At 39.2% G+C, this 19,303-nt stretch overlaps 1 protein-coding gene and 1 pseudogene across 4 annotated transcripts in view; both read left to right on the top strand.

Moving 5' to 3' along the window:
• The window catches only part of CBFA2T2 (CBFA2/RUNX1 partner transcriptional co-repressor 2), a 176,408-nt gene that overhangs the window by 142,463 nt on the left and 14,642 nt on the right, over positions 1-19,303 (top strand). For all 3 annotated transcript variants that reach the window (XM_029220066.1, XM_029220065.1, XM_029220067.1), the window contains exons 4-8: positions 9,248-9,337; positions 13,270-13,451; positions 14,354-14,607; positions 17,502-17,587; positions 18,529-18,724. In XM_029220066.1, coding sequence (XP_029075899.1) covers positions 9,248-9,337; positions 13,270-13,451; positions 14,354-14,607; positions 17,502-17,587; positions 18,529-18,724 — 808 coding nt within the window. The remainder of the gene's footprint in view (positions 1-9,247; positions 9,338-13,269; positions 13,452-14,353; positions 14,608-17,501; positions 17,588-18,528; positions 18,725-19,303) is intronic.
• On the top strand, positions 5,751-6,188 carry LOC114893988 (annotated as a pseudogene). The gene has a single exon (XR_003793083.1). The product of XR_003793083.1 is annotated as a beta-2-microglobulin pseudogene (transcript).

The following is a 19,303-nucleotide window of genomic DNA, read 5'->3' as shown; positions in this document are numbered from 1 at the left end:
CTATGAAGGAATATGTAGATGTAGCCAATCATCTCTTTTAAATGGCTGTGCTTGGGTTAATGTTTCTTTTTTTTTTTTCCAAATTTTTGAAATTGTGTCATCATAAGGAGGTGGTAAAACACATATAGCACAAAATTTACCATCGTAACCCTTTTTAAGTGTACAATTCAGTGGTATTAAGTATATTCATTGTTGTGCAACTATCACCACCGTCTACCTTCAGAACACTTTTTATCTTTCAAAACTGTAACTCTGTGCCATTAAACAATAATTCCCCATTTCCTTCTTTCCCCAGCTTCTGTCAGCCACCATTCTACTTGACTACTCCAGGTACCTCCTATTAGTGAAATCACATAGTATTTGTCTTTTTGTAGCTAGCTCATTTCACTTAGTGTAATGTTGTCAAGGTTTATCCGTGTTGTAGCATGTGTTAGAGTTTTTTACCTTGCAAGCAGGCTTTCCTAAGGTTAGCAGTTGTAGACCAGCTATATTAACTCTTTTCTGTACAGGGGCCATTACAAATAATGAACATTTTTATTTATGGTACATGTGTGCAAGCACTGCACTGAACAATGGAATTGTGATTTCATAGGGTATACATGTATATAAATTTAGTATATAAGGTCAAATGGTTTTCCCAAGTTTTATACCAATTTATAACCTCACATACTGAGATTTTCATTCAGATCAGCGTCTTAGTCCTTTTAGGCTCTTAGAATAGAATACCATAGACTAGGTAGTTTATAAACAACCAATATTCATCTCTCATAGTTCTGAAGGTTGCTAAGTCCAAGATCAAGGTGTCAGCAGATTCGGTGTCTCATGAGAACCCACTTCCTGGTTCATAGATGGCCATCTTCTCACTGTTTCCTCACAGGGCGGAATGGGCAAGAGAGCTCCCTGGTGTCTTTTTTATAAGGGCACTAATGCCATTCACTAGGGCTGTGTCCTCATGACCTAGCCACCTCCAAAAGGCCTCACTTCCAAATATCAACACATTGGAAATGAGATTTCAACATAGGAATTTTGAGGGCTTACAAAAACATATAGTCTATAGCAATTGATACTGAAACTATAAATATATTTGGAGACAATACAAGGTGAGAAATGTTTGTTAAATTTGATATCCATTCATTGTTAAAAAACAAACAGCAAACCAATTATAGCGGGAACTTCCTTAATCTGATGACAGTTGTATGTATAAAACACACTTTAGCAAGCCTATGCTAAGTGGTGAAATTTCAAAAGCTTTCCCTCTGATATTAGGAACCAGATAGGATCTCTTTTCTCTTCACTGTAATCCTGAACATCATAGCCTAGCAAATAAGATATAAGGATTGGGGCTTCCCTGGTGGCGCAGTGGTTGAGAGTCTGCCTGCCGCTGCAGGGGACACGGGTTCGTGCCCCGGTCCGGGAAGAACCCACATGCCGCGGAGCGGCTAGGCCCGTGAGCCATGGCCGCTGGGCCTGTGCGTCCAGAGCCTGTGCTCCGCAACGGGAGAGGCCACAACAGTGAGATGCCCGCGTACCACAAAAAAAAAAAAAAAAAAAAAGATATAAGGATTGGAGGGACTTCCCTGCTGGTCCAGTGGATAAGACTCCATGCTTCCAATGCAGGGGGCCCAGGTTCAATCCCTCGTCAGGGAGCTAGATTCTGCGTGCATGCAGCAACTAAGAATTCACATTCTGCAACTAAGAGTCCACATGCTGCAACTAAGAACTCGCATGCCCAACTAAGAAGCCTGCGTGCTGCAACGAAGATCCCACGTGCCCCAGCTAAGACCCAGCACAGCCAAAATAAATAAATAATACATAAATAAATAAAATATTTTTTAAAATATATAAGGATTGGAGAAACATAAATAAAACTGCTATGGGCTTCCCTGGTGGCTCAGTGGTTGAGGGTCCGCCTGCTGATGCAGGGGACGCGGGTTCGTGCCCCAGTCCGGGAAGATCCCACGTGCCGTGGAGTGGCTGGGCCTGTGAGCCATGGCCGCTGAGCCTGCGCGTCCGGAGCCTGTGCTCCGCAACGAGAGAGGCCACAAAGGTGAGAGGCCCGCGTACCACAAAAAAAACTGCCATTATTCATAGATACAATGATTGCCTTATTTGTATTGCATTTGAGCTTACCAATCCGTTATTTTTCCTTTTCTTTCCTTTCCTTTCTTTTTCTTTTTTCTTTTCTTTCCTTTTTCCTTTTCCTTTTTCTTTTTTTCTACCATCTTGTTGAAAACATCTAATTTGGAGGAGAGTTAACACCTTTAGATTATTATATTTCTGTATCCGTGAAAGCCTTATTTGGTCTTTTTTGTTTTATAGATTTATTTTTATTTATTTATTTTGGCTGCTTTGGGTCTTCGTTGCTGTGCACGGGCTTTCTCTAGTCGTGGCTAGTGGGGGCTACTCTTCGTTTTGGTGCAAGGGCTTCTCATTGTGATGGCTTCTCTTGTTTGGAGCACAGGCAATAGGTGCTCAGGCTTCAGTAGTTGTGGCATGCGGGCTTTAGTAGTTGTGGCTCACGGACTCTAGAGTGCAGGCTCAGTAGTCTTGGTGCACGGGCTTAGTTGCTTCGCAGCATGTGGGATCTTCCTGGACCAGGGCTCGAACCCGTGTGCCCTGTGTTGGCAGGCGGATTCTTAACCACTGTGCCACCAGGGAAGCCCTTATTTGGTCTTGTATTTATGAAAGGAATCATTAAGATTTTGGCAGGCATATGTAAATGGAACAGTAATTCCATGTGGAGGAGACTTCGTTAGCAAAGTCAGAAATGGCCACACAGGTAGCAAGAGTTTAGTTCACCTGTGTGCATTTGGTATTTCTGGTGTGTAAGAGAAGAGGTAAGGTGCTGGTGGTCCGTAACTGTACCAGGAAGCAAGCGTGGCAGTTTCCACTGCAAGGTAAAGGTAAATGTTTTGTACTCTGGCTACTTATTTGGAGAATACACATTCTGGAAGGTAGTTTTATACCTTAAACTAGACAGTTCCTTTGACCTACCAGTATCTCTCCTTGACATTCATCTTAAGATAAGAAAATAATAAACAATGTGCACTAACATTATTTATAATGTCAAAAAAATTGAACCACCTAAATGTTCTATAAAAGCCTGAGTAAATGACAGTACCTCAGTTTAATGGAATATGATGTAGTCATATCAAGTCTGGTTCAGAGGTATAACAGAAAGGTATACTTCTTCCTATTCCTCCTGACAAATACAGCAAAAAAACAATGGACGTTATGTATAAAACAAAAGTAAGAAGACTCTGAAAGATGGAGAGAAGAAGGCAGATTGGCTAGTGACCTTGAGACTCAAGTACACAGCAGTGAGTTCCCTTGGCTTTGTGCTGTCATCATATATCCTGGACTGTGGTCTGGAGAAGCCAGTATTATGGAAATACTAATGAGCACAGACCAAAAGCAAACAAACCAAAACCCACAAAAAAAACCCCACCTCCTTCTAGCCAAAGGACTAGGAAAGGAGCAACCAAACAAGATACAAAACTTTTGGACAAAAATCACTCTGTGGCAGTCAAACACCTCAGGAAAAAAACCACAATAATATACACCCTTCCCCCTCCCCTACAAGGCCTATTGGGGAGCCTGAGCTCCCACCCCTGCCCAGCAGTAGGGAACCCCTCTTTCCTTCTACAAATCAACAGAGGTTGAGTGGGAAGCCTAGGATTATACCCCATCTGAGAGCATCAAAGATTCTTCTCTTCCCAATGGCACACTATCCGAGGATGCCTCGAAAATAGAAGACGTAGATAAGATCTGGAGTCTTACAACATAGAACCCAAAACATCCAGGATACAGCAGAAAATCGCTTGTCATACCAAGAACTGACCGTCTCAAGTGGAATGAGAAAAGGTAACCAACAAATATCAGTTAAGATGACCCAGATGTTTGAAATATGTGACGAGTTTTGAAGCAGCCATCATAAAAATGCTTCAGTGAGCAGTTATCAGAACAAATGAAGAAATACAAAGCCTCAGCAAGGAAATAGAAGATATAAAGAAGAACTAAATGGAAAGTTGAGAACTGACAAATATAATAATGAAATTAAAAACTTAGTGATGGGGACTTCCCTGGTGGCACAGTGGATAAGAATCTGCCTGAGAATGCAGGGGACACGGGCTCGAGCCCTGGTCCTGGAAGATCCCACATGCCACGGAGCAACGAAGCCTGTGAGCCACAACCACTGAGCCCGCATGCCACAACTGCTGAGCCTGTGTGCCTGAAGCCCATGCTCTGCAACAAGAGAAGCCACCGCAAGGAGAAGCCCGCGTGCCACAACAAAGAGTGACCCCCACTCACAATGACTAGAGAAAGCCCGCGCAGCAACAAAGACCCAATGCAGCCAAATAAATAAAAATTTTTAAAAACAACTCAGTGATGGACTCAACAATAGACTGTAGAGAACAGAGGAAAGAATCAGTGAACTTGAAGCTGGAACAATAGAAAACTACCCAGTCTATTTATTGGGAAGTCCACTACCCAATCTAAACAACATACAGAAAATAAGTAAAAAAACATGAACAGAACCTCAGGGATTTAAAAGAGTATAACAAAAGATCTGAGTCACAGTAGGAGGAGAGAAAGAATGTGGGGCTGAAATAATGCCTGAGAAGTTCCCAAATTTAACAAAAGATCCAAGCCTACAGATTCAAAAAGGCTGAGCAGACCTCAAAGAAGACATCCCATCCCAGGAATTCCCTTGTTGTCTAGTGGTTAGGACTCCGAGTTCTCACTGCTGAGGGCCCAGGTTCAATTCCTGGTCAGGGAACTGGAATCCCACAAGCCCTGTGGTGTGGCCAAAAAAAAGACAACAACAAAAAGACATCCCATCCCATCCCCCAAAAATCTTGAAAGCAACAGAGAAAGCATCAGTAACCATGGATGCCAGAAGGAAGTGGCATATTTGTCAAGTGCTGGGAGAAAAGATTGTCAACCCAGAATCTTTTATCTATCAAAACATATCCTTCTTGAATGAAGGGTAGAAGGATCAAAATATTTTCACATGAAGTAAAGCTGAGAGAATTTTTCTTCAGCAGTCCTACACTAAAATAATGGCTAGGGAATTCCCTGGCGGTCCAGTGCCACGCTGTCACTGCCAAGGGCCCGGGTTCAATCCCCGGTTGGGAAACTAAGATCCCACAAGCCACAGGGCGTGGCCAGAAAAAAAAAAAAAGCTAAAAGAGCTTCTTGGAACAGAAAGGAACGATAAAAGAAGGAATCTTAAAATATCAGGATAGGTGAAAGAAAAATGGAAAGAGTAAAAATATAGGTAAATACAATAGACTTTACTTCTCTTGGGTTGTCTAAATTATGTTTGATGGTTGAAGCAAAAATACAGGTAAATACAATGGACTTTACTTCTCTTGGGTTGTCTAAATTATGTTTGATGGTTGAAGCAAAAATTATAACCTTGTCTGTTATGGTTGTCAGTATATATAAAGGAAATATTTAAGACAATTATTATTATAAACCGGGGAGGATAAAGGTAGATAGGGTTTCTATACTTCTTGGTCTTGATTTCAGTGGTGATAACGTTAATGTACACATGCCATGAAATGGCATAGAACTATACACACATATTACCATGGTAGTTTCCTAGTTTTGATATTGCACTATAATTACATAAAATATAAACATTGGGGGAACCTTGGTGCAGGATACAGAGGAACCTATCTGCTATTTTTTGCAACTTCCTGTGATTATCATTATTTCAAAATCTTAAAAGAGCCACCACCCGGGCTGCTCCTGTAGCGATGGCTCCCTTTGTGACCTTGGTCCTGCTCGGGCTGCTCTCGCTGTCTGGCCTGAACGCTGTCCATCGTCCTCCGAAGGTTCAGGTTTACTCACGACACCCCGCAGAGAATGGAAAACCAAATTACCTGAACTGCTATGTGTCTGGGTTCCATCCACCCCAGATTGAGATTGATTTGCTGAAGAATGGGGAGAAGATGGAAGTGGAGCAATCAGACCTGTCTTTCAGCAAGGACTGGTCTTTCTACCTTCTGGTCCACACTGCGTTCACTCCGAACGGAGTGGATCAGTATAGCTGCTGCATGAAACACGTTACTCTCAGAGAGCCCAAGATAGTTAAGTGGGATCGAGACCACTAACCACCATCATGAAGGTTTGAAGATGCCTCATTTGGATTGGACTAATTCCAAATTCTGTTGTCTTGCTTTTTATTTTTTAATTTTTTTTTAAAATTTATTTTGTTGAAGTGTAGTTGATTTATAATGTTGTGTTAACTTCTGCTGTGTAGCAAAGTGATTCAGTTATTCTTGTCTTGCTTTTTAGTGCTTATATGTTTTTATGCTTTATGCATATAAATCAGAAGTTGTATTGATGTTACCGCATCAATACATCTTCTTTATAATTCTACCTAGGGCACTACGTCTCCACGTTTGACCTGTCTTGACAGGTAGCTGTAGTGGGGGCTCTGGCAACCTAGAGGTGGGGAAGACAGAATTTCAGGTTTAACATCAGCATCTCGGTCAAATCTGAATTCTTCAGTCTCTTCTGCATACAAAACTGGATAATAAGATAGTATGCATGTTTAGAGTAAACCTCCAATTTGTAATTTTTCTTAGAATTTTGGAAAATTTTTGAAAGATAATTTTCAGAATTATGGAAATTTATTACAGTGGATAAAACATTTTGCCATATAAAATCCATATTTACCTCTTACATCTGTTAGAGAGAGACTTGGTTGTGCCTATTTCGTTTGTTTCACTAATTAAAACAATGGTAAAACATTGTGTTCAGCTTCTCAAAGGAACAACAGCTGACTTCTCAATGTCAGTGGGATCCAGAACATAGCAGAAAGTAATCATGAATGTAGTAAAACAACTGCCTACTTAGAATTCCATACACAACAAAAATATCTTTTAAAAAAATTACAGCAAAGTAAACATCATTAGATAAAAAGATTTCAGTTCCTTTTAGATCCTTATTAAAGGAGATTCTAAATGATGCACTTCAGGCAGAGAGAAGGCCTAAAACGTGAGAAGAAAGGAAGAGCAAAGGAAATGTATCAGTTCTGTGTAAAAAGAAATCAACCTAAATAAGCACATAAACTGAATATTTAATATCTAACTAGTAGAGGGCACAGAAGCTTATGGAGTGCTAGTGATGTTTTATTTCTTGACATGGATGGTGGTTACAAGAGATTTTGCTTTGTAATTTTTTGTTAAATGTACATATATTCTGCACATTTTAAAGGAATGTTATATTTCACATTAAAAATCATAAAATTAAAAAAAAATCTTAAAAGATAAAAAAATTTTAGTCTGGTGGCTTATCTATACCCATTGTCTTGTAAGATCTCTGTAAGTGTTGCCCTTAGGATCCAGTGGACTAGATTCCCCTCATACTTTGCATTCTTACATTCTGTCTTCCTCAGAAGCATCTTTCTCAAGGCTGCACTTTCACTTCTTCAGTTGGCCCTTCTGTGAAGCCTTCCTTGTCCCCCTGAGTCTGCATGCCAGTAGTGTCCTGCACACATGTACTGTGATCATACTGTGATGAATGGCTTACTTTTCAGTTTTCCCACTAGACTATGAGGAAACAACTGGGCTCTTATTTATTAAGTAACTGAATGAGAGGGAAGGATAACAGAACAATGGCCTATCTTCCCTCTCGGATAGAGGATTGCCTGGCATCTATAGTATATATAGCCTTGAGTCCCTTTCTCTAACTTAAGTTAATCTTTTCCCTCCTTTGTCCATCCATAAGAAAACTTAGTCATTTCCTTCAGTCTTTCCATAGATTTAATCTACTTGTGTTTACTGTTTGAGGCTTGATTGCATTATTTGTAGTAGGGAGTGAATAGCATTCTCTGACACTTAATTTTTATTCCCGATTGCCGGTAGAGTTGGTTGCATTGTATACCTGTCATTTACTTAAAACAAGCACTCAGCTAAGGTTTAAAAGAACATTTTTGGTATGAAATGGGGTAAACTGTACAAACATTTTCATTTAACATGGTTAAATTTGATACACTCTTCTTTCCCAAAGGGAAATATTTTAGTTTTTTCTCAATATTGTATGATACATTTGGAAAATCCAACATAATTTCACATCCAGAAATAACTACTGTTGTAATTGTCCTTCCAGATACTTAAAATACTATATAAATGTATGTGTGTTATTTTCAAAAATAGATTGTTGGAATATACTGCCATGTTTTCTGGTTTTTTACTTAGTATATTATAGACACCTTTCTTCAGTGCATACAAATCTGCCCCCTACCTTAAGCATTCTGATGTGTGATGGTATTACAATTTTTAGTACAGTTTTGTGTTGAGGACCTATATGTTTTCCATTTCTTCTTGTTAAGAAACAGTATTTTGCTGATGAATAATTTGTGTGATACATGTTACATCTTTGAACACTTGATGATTTTATAAAAATAAATCCTAGAAGTCATCATTGTCCTTTCAGGCAAGCAAGAATTCAGATTGATGTTTTATTTTGTTTTGTTTTGAACTTATTATTTTGCTGGGTTTTAGGGAATTGAAGTAAAAATAAAAATATTTTGTGAACTTTGAAGAAAATATTTGTATTGGTACATTCCTCTTAGCAAAGGAGCTGAGGATCTTAGTTTAAAGAAAGACCTGAAAAAATACAGGGGAAGTGCTAATAACTTTCATGGGAATACTAAAATCTAACCAGTGGAAGTCTGCGCATTTGGAGGTGCTCTGATTTGCAAACAGACCACTGGAAGGTAGAAGGCATCTTTTTTTGTTGTTAACTTCCTTCCGATTTAGAGATTTAGGGAACTGATGGTTAGGAGGTAGACAGAACCAATGAAGAAATGAACTTCTGAAGACGTGGGGCTCTGAGTCATTAAGTTGATATCCTGGACTGATTTGGGAACTGTTCAGCTGGAAACACTGTAAGCTTGGTTACCTGTACCTGAGGTGACTTGTGATGAACCCCTCAATACAAGGAACCTGAGTGCCTCTCTTCACGAGAGGAAGGCAATGCCCTATTCTGTCCAGGCTGCTGAGCATAGAAGGGAATTGGTTAGATATGGAGTAGTAGAAAAGAAAATCAAGGAGGCTGAATTTCTTTTATAAAGGAAACAATTTGGTTAACCTTTGAGAGGGATTTGAGTTCATAATAGTGCTCTTGGAGTTATTCTTTTCCTTATTATTTCAAAGGGTTCAGCACTATCAGATTTATGTTAGATCACTGTCCAGTTTTAGAAGTTGAACAGTGCTATTTATCTTTTCAGAACTCAACAGTAACAATTGAAGAATTCCATTGCAAGCTCCAAGAGGCTACAAACTTTCCTCTTCGTCCTTTTGTTATTCCATTCCTCAAGGTAATTTTTATGAGATAACTACTGGAATGTAATTTATCTTCAACATTTCCTCAAGATCTGTTACTGATCCCTGTTCTATGATCTACATCAGGGCAGCTTGCCACATTTTATATCTGTATTTTATTTGGGGCTGCTACAGAAGTGTGAGTGGTTTGCGAATAAGCTTTATGTTTGATGAGATGAGAGTTGCAAAAGCCTTGAGTCGTGGTCTGTATGCAGACACTGTTGGTGACACACAGAAGGAGCAGGTGGGGAGGCAGGGAACAGGAGTAGAGTGGGATGGAGGTGCGCATGGCATGGAGGTGGGGCTCTTAGCAAAGGAAGTAACTGGACACAGTCTTTTGGTTGTGGCCAGGGGGGGAAGAGTGTGTGTTACGGGAGGAGGCTCTCAAAACAGAGGCCTTTGTAAGTTAGGACTAACCCTTAGGACAGGAGCATGTGGGAAGGCAGTGTTTACTTCTCTCCTCCCCCCAGTTAGTCTAGTTCTAATTACATCCTCTGGAATTAATGTCCCCTGGAACATAACTTTTGGGGACACTGTTTAAAATTATTATGCGTACCTGATAGGTGAGCCTGTGTTAAATTTATATATAATATGCTCCTTTTAAAAAAAAAATTTTTTATTTTGAAATAATTTCATGCTCACAAAAAAGTTTCAAGATGGTACAATAAAATTCAGATTCTCCAAATGTTGATATTTTATCACATCTGCATTATTATTCTCTTTTCTTTCCATTTATTTTTTCCTCAGAAATGTTTCAGGGTAAGCTGCAGACATGATACATCTAAATACTGATACTTTAGTATAATTATCAAATCAAGAAATTAACATTGATATTTATAACACTATTATCTATAGACCTTATTCATATTTCACCAGATGTCCCACAAATGTCCTTTTTAACAAAATGTCTTTTTTTTTGGTCCTGTATCTAATTCAGGATCACATGTTGGATTACATTGTCATATCTCTTCAGTCCATTTTAATCTGGAACAGCTTCTCAGTCTTTTATGATTTGGACAGTTTTGAAGAGTACAGAATAGTTATTTTATATCATATGTTTCAATTTGGGTTTTTCTGATACTTCTTCATGATGAGAATGAGGTTATGCATTTTAGGCAGAAATAGCAGGTAGGTGGTATTACTGCATGCTATCAGGAGACATAGATGTTAATTTGTCTCATAAATTGGTGATGTGGACTTTGATCAGTTGGTAAAGGTGGTGTCCACCATGCTTTCCCACTGTAAAGTTACTATTTTTCCCATTAAACAATTTTTAAAAACAGGTAACATTATGACTCATACAGATTTTAAAAAGTGAACCTGTGTCGTAGATTTTATTTAATTCATTATTAATGAGGGAATCTGTAAGGTGTTATAACTGGTTCAGGGGAGAAGCCAAAGAACAGACATTATAGGTCAGGATTATTGATAAGAATATGCAAACAAAAGTAAAATTGGCTTCTTCCGCAGTGGGCAAGGGAAGTCTCTAGAACCTCTATGCATGTAATTTTATGCATGTTCATAGACAACAAGTTTTTTGCTTTGCAACCGGTTATGTGTAAGTTGCAGTCCTATAAAATAGGTCAAAGGCAATGAATGACTAGAGTCAGATAACAGTGTATTCTAGACCAGGCATAGTCTGGAAACTTACGACCGGTATCCAGCCCACCACATTGTTTTGCAAAGCCCTGGAGATGAACATTTGTAATCGATTTGGTAATATGGAGCACTAACTTTGAACCCTAAAAAAGCTAAAAATGTTATCCTCAATCCCTCCCTATCAAATGAATTCTATTCTTTTTATTAGTAGTAGACTCTACAAAAAAAACTGAGCTCAATTTTTTTGTATTTTGACTTTTTAAAAAAATTTATTATTTATTTTTGGCTGCGTTGGATCTTTGTTGCCACTCGTGGGCTTTCTCTGGTTTCAGCGAGCGGGGGCTACTCTTCGTTGTGGTGCGGGGGCTTCTCTTTGCGGTGGCTTCTCTTGTTGCGGGGCACGGGCTCTAGGTGCGCGGGCTTCAATAGTTGTGGCATGCGGGCTCAGTAGTTGTAGTTTGCGGGCTCAGTAGTTGTAGTTTGTGGGCTCTAGAGCACAGGCTCAGTAGTTGTGGCGCACGGGCTTAGTTGCTCCGCGGCATGTGGGATCTTCCCAGCCCAGGTCTTGAACCCGTGACCCCTGTGTTGGCAGGCGGATTCTTAACCACTGTGCCACCAGGGAAGTCCCTGTATTTTGACTTTTGTCAGTACAGTATTTGTAGAAATTTGTTTTCTCTCTTTTATATGAGTACTCACATAATATCTTCAGTTTTGTCTTGACAAAATAAATATGCCCCTTTTACCTTCTTTTACTTTACCTTTATTTCCTAAGAAAATGTAATGCATCAAAAAGGTGGGTCATCTTAGCTGGAGTACTGATTCTGGTTTTTTAAAACTTTTAAAATTAGAGTGTTATAGACACGCAGGAAATGCATAGGTCTCAGTGCACAGCCTGTGTTGGGCTCTGTTCTGATGGCATTAACACCTTGGCCTCTCAGAGCAGTCTGTGGTGCCTTTTTCAGCCTTGAAACAGCTGTGTGTTCTATCTTGGTCTCTTTTCTGTGTATCGGAGCCAGTAGATAATTATTTCCCCCAAGACTCCAGAATCAGAGAGATTTGGGAAATTTGTGTTAATAGGAAATGATTAGCATATTTAAAAATTCATCAGAGGGCACATGTCACAAATGTAAAGATCTGACGTGATTTTTTTTTCAATTAAGTTTTTACAGTTGCTACAAGATTGAGGTTATAGAACAGACTTAAAAGTGTTTTATATCATCAAGTTCTCTATTCTTAACTCTTGTTATTTTGGAAAACAGCATGAGGTAGGTTGTTCTGGCAGCTTTTTGGCTAGCATTTGGGTTTTTGTCAATTTATTTCTGCTTTAAAACAGTCACTAATTGTGGTGCCTGCTAAATTAACTGTTGGTAAAGGGATAACTACTTGCATGTATTAAACTCTCCTTTTACTTTCTCATCTGTTTGCCTTGGGATAAAGACTTATTATGGGCTCAGTCTGAGTTGTTTTCAAATTTGGGGGGAAATATAATAATTTTTTAAATAAAATAAATATGGGGAAAGTATATTTTAAATATGAAGGACTTAACAGTTAAGTTTAAAGATGCACAGGGTTTTTTGTATGATTTGTCCTGTTAGAGGTTTAAGTTTGAGGAGAAAGAAAAATAATCAGTACATAAATAATTATCCTTTTACAAAATAAGGAAACATGCTCAATGGAGCACCACAATAAGAAATATTAGATTCTGCCCACGGGTTACCTGTGTATACTCAGATCCTAGACTAGTCTAAGGTTTGTTGCCTTCATTTCCATCACTCCTGTTACTTTTTTCAAAACCCCATGTTCCAGCTAAGCCAGAATAGTCACTGTTTCCGGAATTCCGTGGCAGCTGTAATAGAGAACAGGAAGGCAAGGTTGAGTAGTGCTATCAGAAATGGCTTAGATTCACAAGAGAGAAACCTGGACTTAAAATGATAAAGGAAAGACTGAATTCCTCCTACTCCCATGTAGGCATTACTAATTCGCTAACTAACTGAAGTCTTCAAAAATGTTTAAGTTTTTAAATAATTATGTTCAACAAAGCTTTATTGAGCTTTGACTCAGTACTAGTCCTCAAAGGTAATAAAGCACAGTTTCTTCCTTAAGGGGATTTACATCTTGTGGGGACAAGAGACAAGTTAACAGTAATTCAAGTTCAGTAATGGATGTCACTTTATTCAGAGGGGGGCATATGAAAATTAGAATGACAAAGAGTGAAGGGCTTTTGTTTTGTGTCATCTTGTTTGTGAAAGCCTTTTGAGGTGCTGAGCCCTGTGTAAAGGGCCCAACACTGGGAAAAACTGCCTTCCAGCCCCTGCCTCTTCTTTTCAAGGCGAACCTGCCTCTGCTGCAGCGAGAACTGCTGCACTGTGCTCGGGCTGCCAAGCAGACACCATCCCAGTACCTGGCTCAGCATGAACACCTTCTGCTCAACACAAGTATTGCATCCCCTGCTGACTCTTCTGAGCTGCTCATGGAGGTGCATGGAAATGGAAAGAGGCCCAGTCCAGAGAGGTGAGCAGAGAAGAGCTTTGTCCTCCTTGCTTTTCTGGAACCACTCTGAGCTTTCCCTTTACTTGTGAAAGAAAAAGAACTTGCTTACTGTGGTGATATGTAGGGATGGACTCTTAGTTTTGCTTTGTCCCAACATCAGGCAGCAATATGCTTCTCAACTCTTCAGGTGACTCTGTATACCCCCGCTGATAAATTCTACTTTTGAGCATTCTGTGGGTCCACTGCTCCAGAACCATGAGAAATATAATCTGTTCAAGACATTTTTTTTCTGATACGTGAAGTCTTGTAAAAGTATAACAGTTAGTGAATCAGCTTTACTTTGAAGATTGAAATTATATTAATATAATTTATCCTCGAAATTTATGTATGAGTATACTGCTATTTTCTATGGTTTGTGAAGGAAGCAACATTTTAATAACAGTGGAAAATTTGTTACAATTGAAGCAAATGACTAAAAATCCTACCAATTCACAAACATATTAATTATGTGAGCCTTTTTTCTCCCGTGTAGAGAATTGTTTCTTTCCAGTACTGACTTCCACAGTAGCAAATTTGACCTTGAAACATTTCTAAATATAGTTGAACCCATAATCCTCCATAGTCCTATCACATAAGAAAATGCTGTCATCTTACTTTCTCCTTTGCTTCGTGAGGTTGAGATGTTTCTGCTTGGTTATGGATAGATTTGACCTCTCTTTTCATGCTGGGATAAATCAGTAATTTCCATTATCTGCCTGCCCCCTGAAGACATTTCGGTTCATGCCTCATCTCAAACCTTTTCTTATCATCTTCCTGTTTGTGAAAGTGCATAGCACAATACATAGCACAAAGTAGGTGCTCGGGCAATGTTTGCATGAACACTTGTTGACAGGCTCAGACATGTACTTCCCATTCTTCTACAGGCGGGAAGAGAGCAGTTTTGAAAGAGATACAGTTCCTCCTGAGCCTCCTGCCAAGAGAGTGTGTACCATTAGCCCTGCTCCCCGGCACAGTCCTGCCCTTACTGTGCCCCTCATGAATCCTGGGGGCCAGTTCCATCCTACTCCTCCACCTCTTCAGCACTATACCTTAGAAGATATGGCAACTTCCCACCTATATCGTGAACCCAACAAGATGCTAGAACATCGAGAAGTTCGTGATAGACACCACAGTCTTAGTAAGTGGCATAGCAGCATGGTAATGATTTAAATTCAGATTGAATCCATGGGTTTCTTTCCTACTCAGTGATAAAGCAAAATACTATCATCATTGCTTTTTTCCACTGATAAGTTAAAACAGTATTATACATAAAAAAGAATGTTAGAGTTATAGTATTCTTATTTGAAATTGATCTCAACTCATACCTTGTTGCTATTATCATTATATGATAGAAGTAGGCTAAACATATTTTTGGAAATAAACAATGAAGCATTTAAGAATAAAGGGATAATACTTATTCTGATACGGTTCAGAAGAAAAATAGAGAATGACAAAGCGAAAGAGGTAAAAATATTCACGTTTAGGAAATCTGGGTGAAGGTTGTGTGAGAATTCTTTATTCTTGCAACATTTCTGTAAGTCTGAGTTTATTTCAGAATAAAATGTTTTTAAAATTAAACGAGAGATGTAAAACATGTGGTCTTAAGAGGTGAAAGTGCAGAGACATTTAGGTCAGAGGTAAGGCATACCTAAATTTAAATCTTGGCTCTGCATTCTAACTAGCTGTGTGATCTTATGCAAGTTGCTTAGGCTCTCTGTGCCTCAGATTACACATATCTAAAACGGAGAAGGACTTCCCTGGTGGCACAGTGGTTGAGAATCCACCTGCCAATGCAGGGGACACGGGTTCGATCCCTGGGCCGGGAAGATCCCACATGCCGCGGAGCAACTAAGCCCGTGAGCCACAACTACTGAGCCTGCGCCTTAGAGCCCGTGAGCCACAACTACTGAGCCTGCATGCCACAACTACTGAGCCCATGCACCGCAAGTACTGAAGCCTGTGCACCTAGAGCCCATGCTCCACAACAAGAGAAGGCACTGCGATGAGAAGTGTGTGTGCCACAACAAAGAGTAGCCTCTGCTCACCACAACTAGAGAAAGTCAGCACACAGAAATGAAGACCCAATGCAGCCGAAAAAACCCAAAAAATTTATAAAAAAAAAATAAAATGGAGAGAACACCACCTCCTGTGCTGGGTAATTGTCACATTTGGACTGCCTGGCGTATGCATCCTCAGCAACCATTAAATTTAAGGAAAAACAAAAAGGCCCCTAGCAGACCTCGCCCGAGATCAGTTTTGAACAAAGCTCCTTGTCAAAACTCAAATAAGTTTACTGTAGAAGGTTCTTTGTAGTTTAACTGCTGAGATATGTCCAAGCAGAGAACCAAAGGGCTGCTAGTTTCCAGTATTGGCCCTGCATTTCCATTTTTGGGTTGCCCTGTGGAGTTGAAAGTTGCAAAACATTTGCCTGTCCCCCCTTCTGACTTAGACTCACTAGCATCTTTCAGAGGCTCGGACCACAGTAGGGCCCTGGCTTCATGCAGTAGTAGCTGAATGGTGTGGGCCACGACAGCAGTGGTGCTCTCAGCTGCCAGCGTTTACTGAGTCTTAAGTACTTAGATTGTGGTATATATACATTATCTCTTTTAATCCTCACACATAGGATTCCATGGAGTTTATGCCTTTTTATACATGATGACAGAACTATGGCCAGAATCACATAGCTAGAAAGTGGCAGAGACAAGATTCTGACCCCAGTTTTCTGATGCCGAGAGCTTGGGTACATTCCCAGTATGCTATGATGGCTCCCTTAGCAGCTGTTCTGTATGGTTCTTATGTTAAAAATTCACCTTCCTATTGATTTCTTCTATATTCATACACATTTTTTGCCAGTTGAATTCGTTACCTTCTAAGAGAGAAGTATGCTAAAAACTAGCTAGAACTGCATTTTCGTCAGATTTTCCTTGTATTTCTAACAATTTTAGAAAAAGGTTTTTTCATCTTGAAGTGTTCTACTTGAAAGACGTTTAATCCTCTACCTTGAAGGTTTATTTTACAGTCAATCATTTGTTTTCCAGGCTGGTTATAGATTCCTTAATTCTCCCCAGTCCTCTTTTGAAAATGTATGTCCTAGTACAGTAGTTCCTACCAAATCATTTCCCACCCCCAACTTTTAAACAAATAAACTATAACACTCCCCCAATTTACTCTCCTAAAATGAAATTTATGGATACTATAGCCTACCTTAGTCCCATAATTTTAGGATCACTATTCTAAAGTATAATACATAAGAAAGTATTTTACAATATATAAGTGCTCAGGCATGACTACACAGGAAGATATGATGAAATAAGCAGATGGTTGCACAAATACAGAATCACTATGAATACAACAGCTATAAATTCAGACTGATAACACGTGTGTTACATTGGCAGTTCAGATACTATGAGCAGTGTTGCCATGTGTGACAAGATTTTCAAAGTAGTGGATAATTCAGTATATCCTTGATTCACACAGTCATTGCATTCATGCAAATTTCAGTAATGTATATCAAAAAACATGCAAAAAATTATACTTTGGTTAATACTAAGTTGTTTCCAAGTGCTTGTACAGCACCAGCTCTGTTTGTGGTGGGTGGTTACGCACTTGCATTGTGCCACAACCTTGCCAACATTTAGTATGATTGACAATTTAATATTTTCCAATATATAGATGTGGAACCATCTTAGTGAAGATTTATTTACCCTGACTACGTATAAGTTTGAATGTCTTTTTATATGTTTATGGATCATCTGTACTTTTTTGTCTGGGGCATACCTATTTATTTATTTCTCTTCCCTGTTTTTCTTTTGGGCTATTTGTCTTTCATAATTGGTTTGTAGGAGTTTTTTAATACATTATGAGTAGTGATTTCTTGTTGGTTTTATGTCATTTTGTGGTTTTATATCATTGTGAGTCATTGGCCTTAATAGTGTGCTCATAGTTGGTATGAATGTATGTGTATTTACTTGGTAGAATTCTGTTTACTTTATTCTTCCCTCTATCTTCAAATTTAAATCTAATTTCTAATAGGTCTAAATGGAGGCTATCAAGATGAGTTGGTAGACCACCGTTTGACAGAAAGGGAATGGGCGGATGAATGGAAACATCTTGATCATGTAAGAATCTTACAGTGTATAGTTTTCCTAACTACTTGTTACTTTTAATTCTTAATGTTACTGAGAGTAAGAGTGTATATGCTTGAAGTGAACTAACCAGAGCTACAATGTCTTTGCAATAAAAGCTGATTTATCTACTACTGCCGCAGCTAGAGAGCTAAGAGTAACTCCCAAATCTTTGTAGTGGGGTGATCACTTGAGGTCATAACCAAGTGAAGCCATGTAGTATAATGGTTAAAAACATAGGCTTATGAGTTTTAGGTCCCAGCTTTGCGACTTCTACCTCTGTGATGGGCAGGTTCTTTCACCATTTTTAGCCTTAACTTTTATATCTTAAAAAAAAAATAATGCTATATTATTTGAATTCTTGGGGGGTTGTAATGATATGCAAGGTGCTTATCACAAGGCCTGGTATAATAAATGGAGTGTTAAATAAATGGAGCTTCTCCAAATACAAATGAGAATTAGTATACTGGCACAGAATGTAGACTCTGCCCCATTGGAAAAGAGAGTTTTCCCTCTCACTAAAAAAGGAAGAGAAGATGTAATACCTGCTTGAAATATACATAGAGTAGCTTTTCCTTCCTGAGTGATGTTGTCTCTGAAAGTAATTCTCTGATTGCATTCTTCTATAAATCTTCTGCTTTAGGCAGAGATATAATGTGTTTTCACCACACTCTTTAAAGAACCATATTGTGATGAAACTGGCTGCTTCAACCATGAAGAATCCAAAAAGTATTATTTTGAAATCTTAAAAATTGTGTGTATATATTTAAAGAGAAATAATAAGAAAGGTTTTCAAATATAAACTTGATATTGCTAAATCTGTAAGCTTCTTAAACCTTTATTCTTTATATTTTGTTTACCTGTCCTTGATTTTCAATGTTGATTGTATGAATGTCCTCACCCCATGACTCTGCCTGACTTCTTGCCTGGCTCAGGCCCTGAACTGCATTATGGAAATGGTAGAGAAAACAAGGCGCTCCATGGCAGTCCTGAGGCGCTGTCAGGAATCAGATCGTGAAGAACTCAACTACTGGAAAAGACGATACAATGAAAACACAGAGATGAGGAAAACAGGGAGTGAGTTGGTCTCCAGGCAGCACAGTCCCGGGAGTGCAGATTCTCTCAGCAATGGTAAGGGGAGAATCACTTCAGTTGACAAGGGAGGCTTTTTTTTTTTTTTTTTTTGCGGTACGCAGGCCTCTCACGTTGCGGAGCGCTCCGGACGCGCAGGCTCAGCGGCCCTGGCTCACGGGCCCAGCTGCTCCGCAGCATGTGGGATCTTCCCGGACCAGGGCACGAACCCGTGTCCCCTGCATCGGCAGGCAGACTCAACCACTGCGCCACCAGGGAAGCCCAAGGGAGGCTTTTTATATATCTTTTTTGTTGTTGTTATTTTTTATTTTTGAGACCTTTAATATTTTACTTTAAAAGGAAGATGGTACTATATTGTGGAATTAGAAAGACCTTGGTAATTATAAAAAATATGTCAAGGACTCAGTATTTAGCATGTTCAAGAAATACTGTCTTCCCCACATAGAATGAGAATGTTTGTCATTTTGTTCTGTTTTCAACTCTATATATAAGTGCTGAGTGATTATCAAAGAATGTTTGGATGTTAAATTCAGCCTGGCTGAATGTACTTGGGGCTCTCATGTACATCACATTCATTCCTCACAGTAGCCCTAAAAAGCTTCACCTCAGCTTCCATCC

Source organism: Monodon monoceros, unplaced genomic scaffold, assembly GCF_005190385.1.
Source record: "Monodon monoceros isolate NGI ecotype Baffin Bay Population unplaced genomic scaffold, NGI_Narwhal_1 Super_Scaffold_13, whole genome shotgun sequence".
Taxonomy (NCBI): domain Eukaryota; kingdom Metazoa; phylum Chordata; class Mammalia; order Artiodactyla; family Monodontidae; genus Monodon; species Monodon monoceros.
The sequence above is the reverse complement of the archived record's forward strand: the minus strand, read 5'-3'. Positions and strand labels throughout refer to the sequence as shown.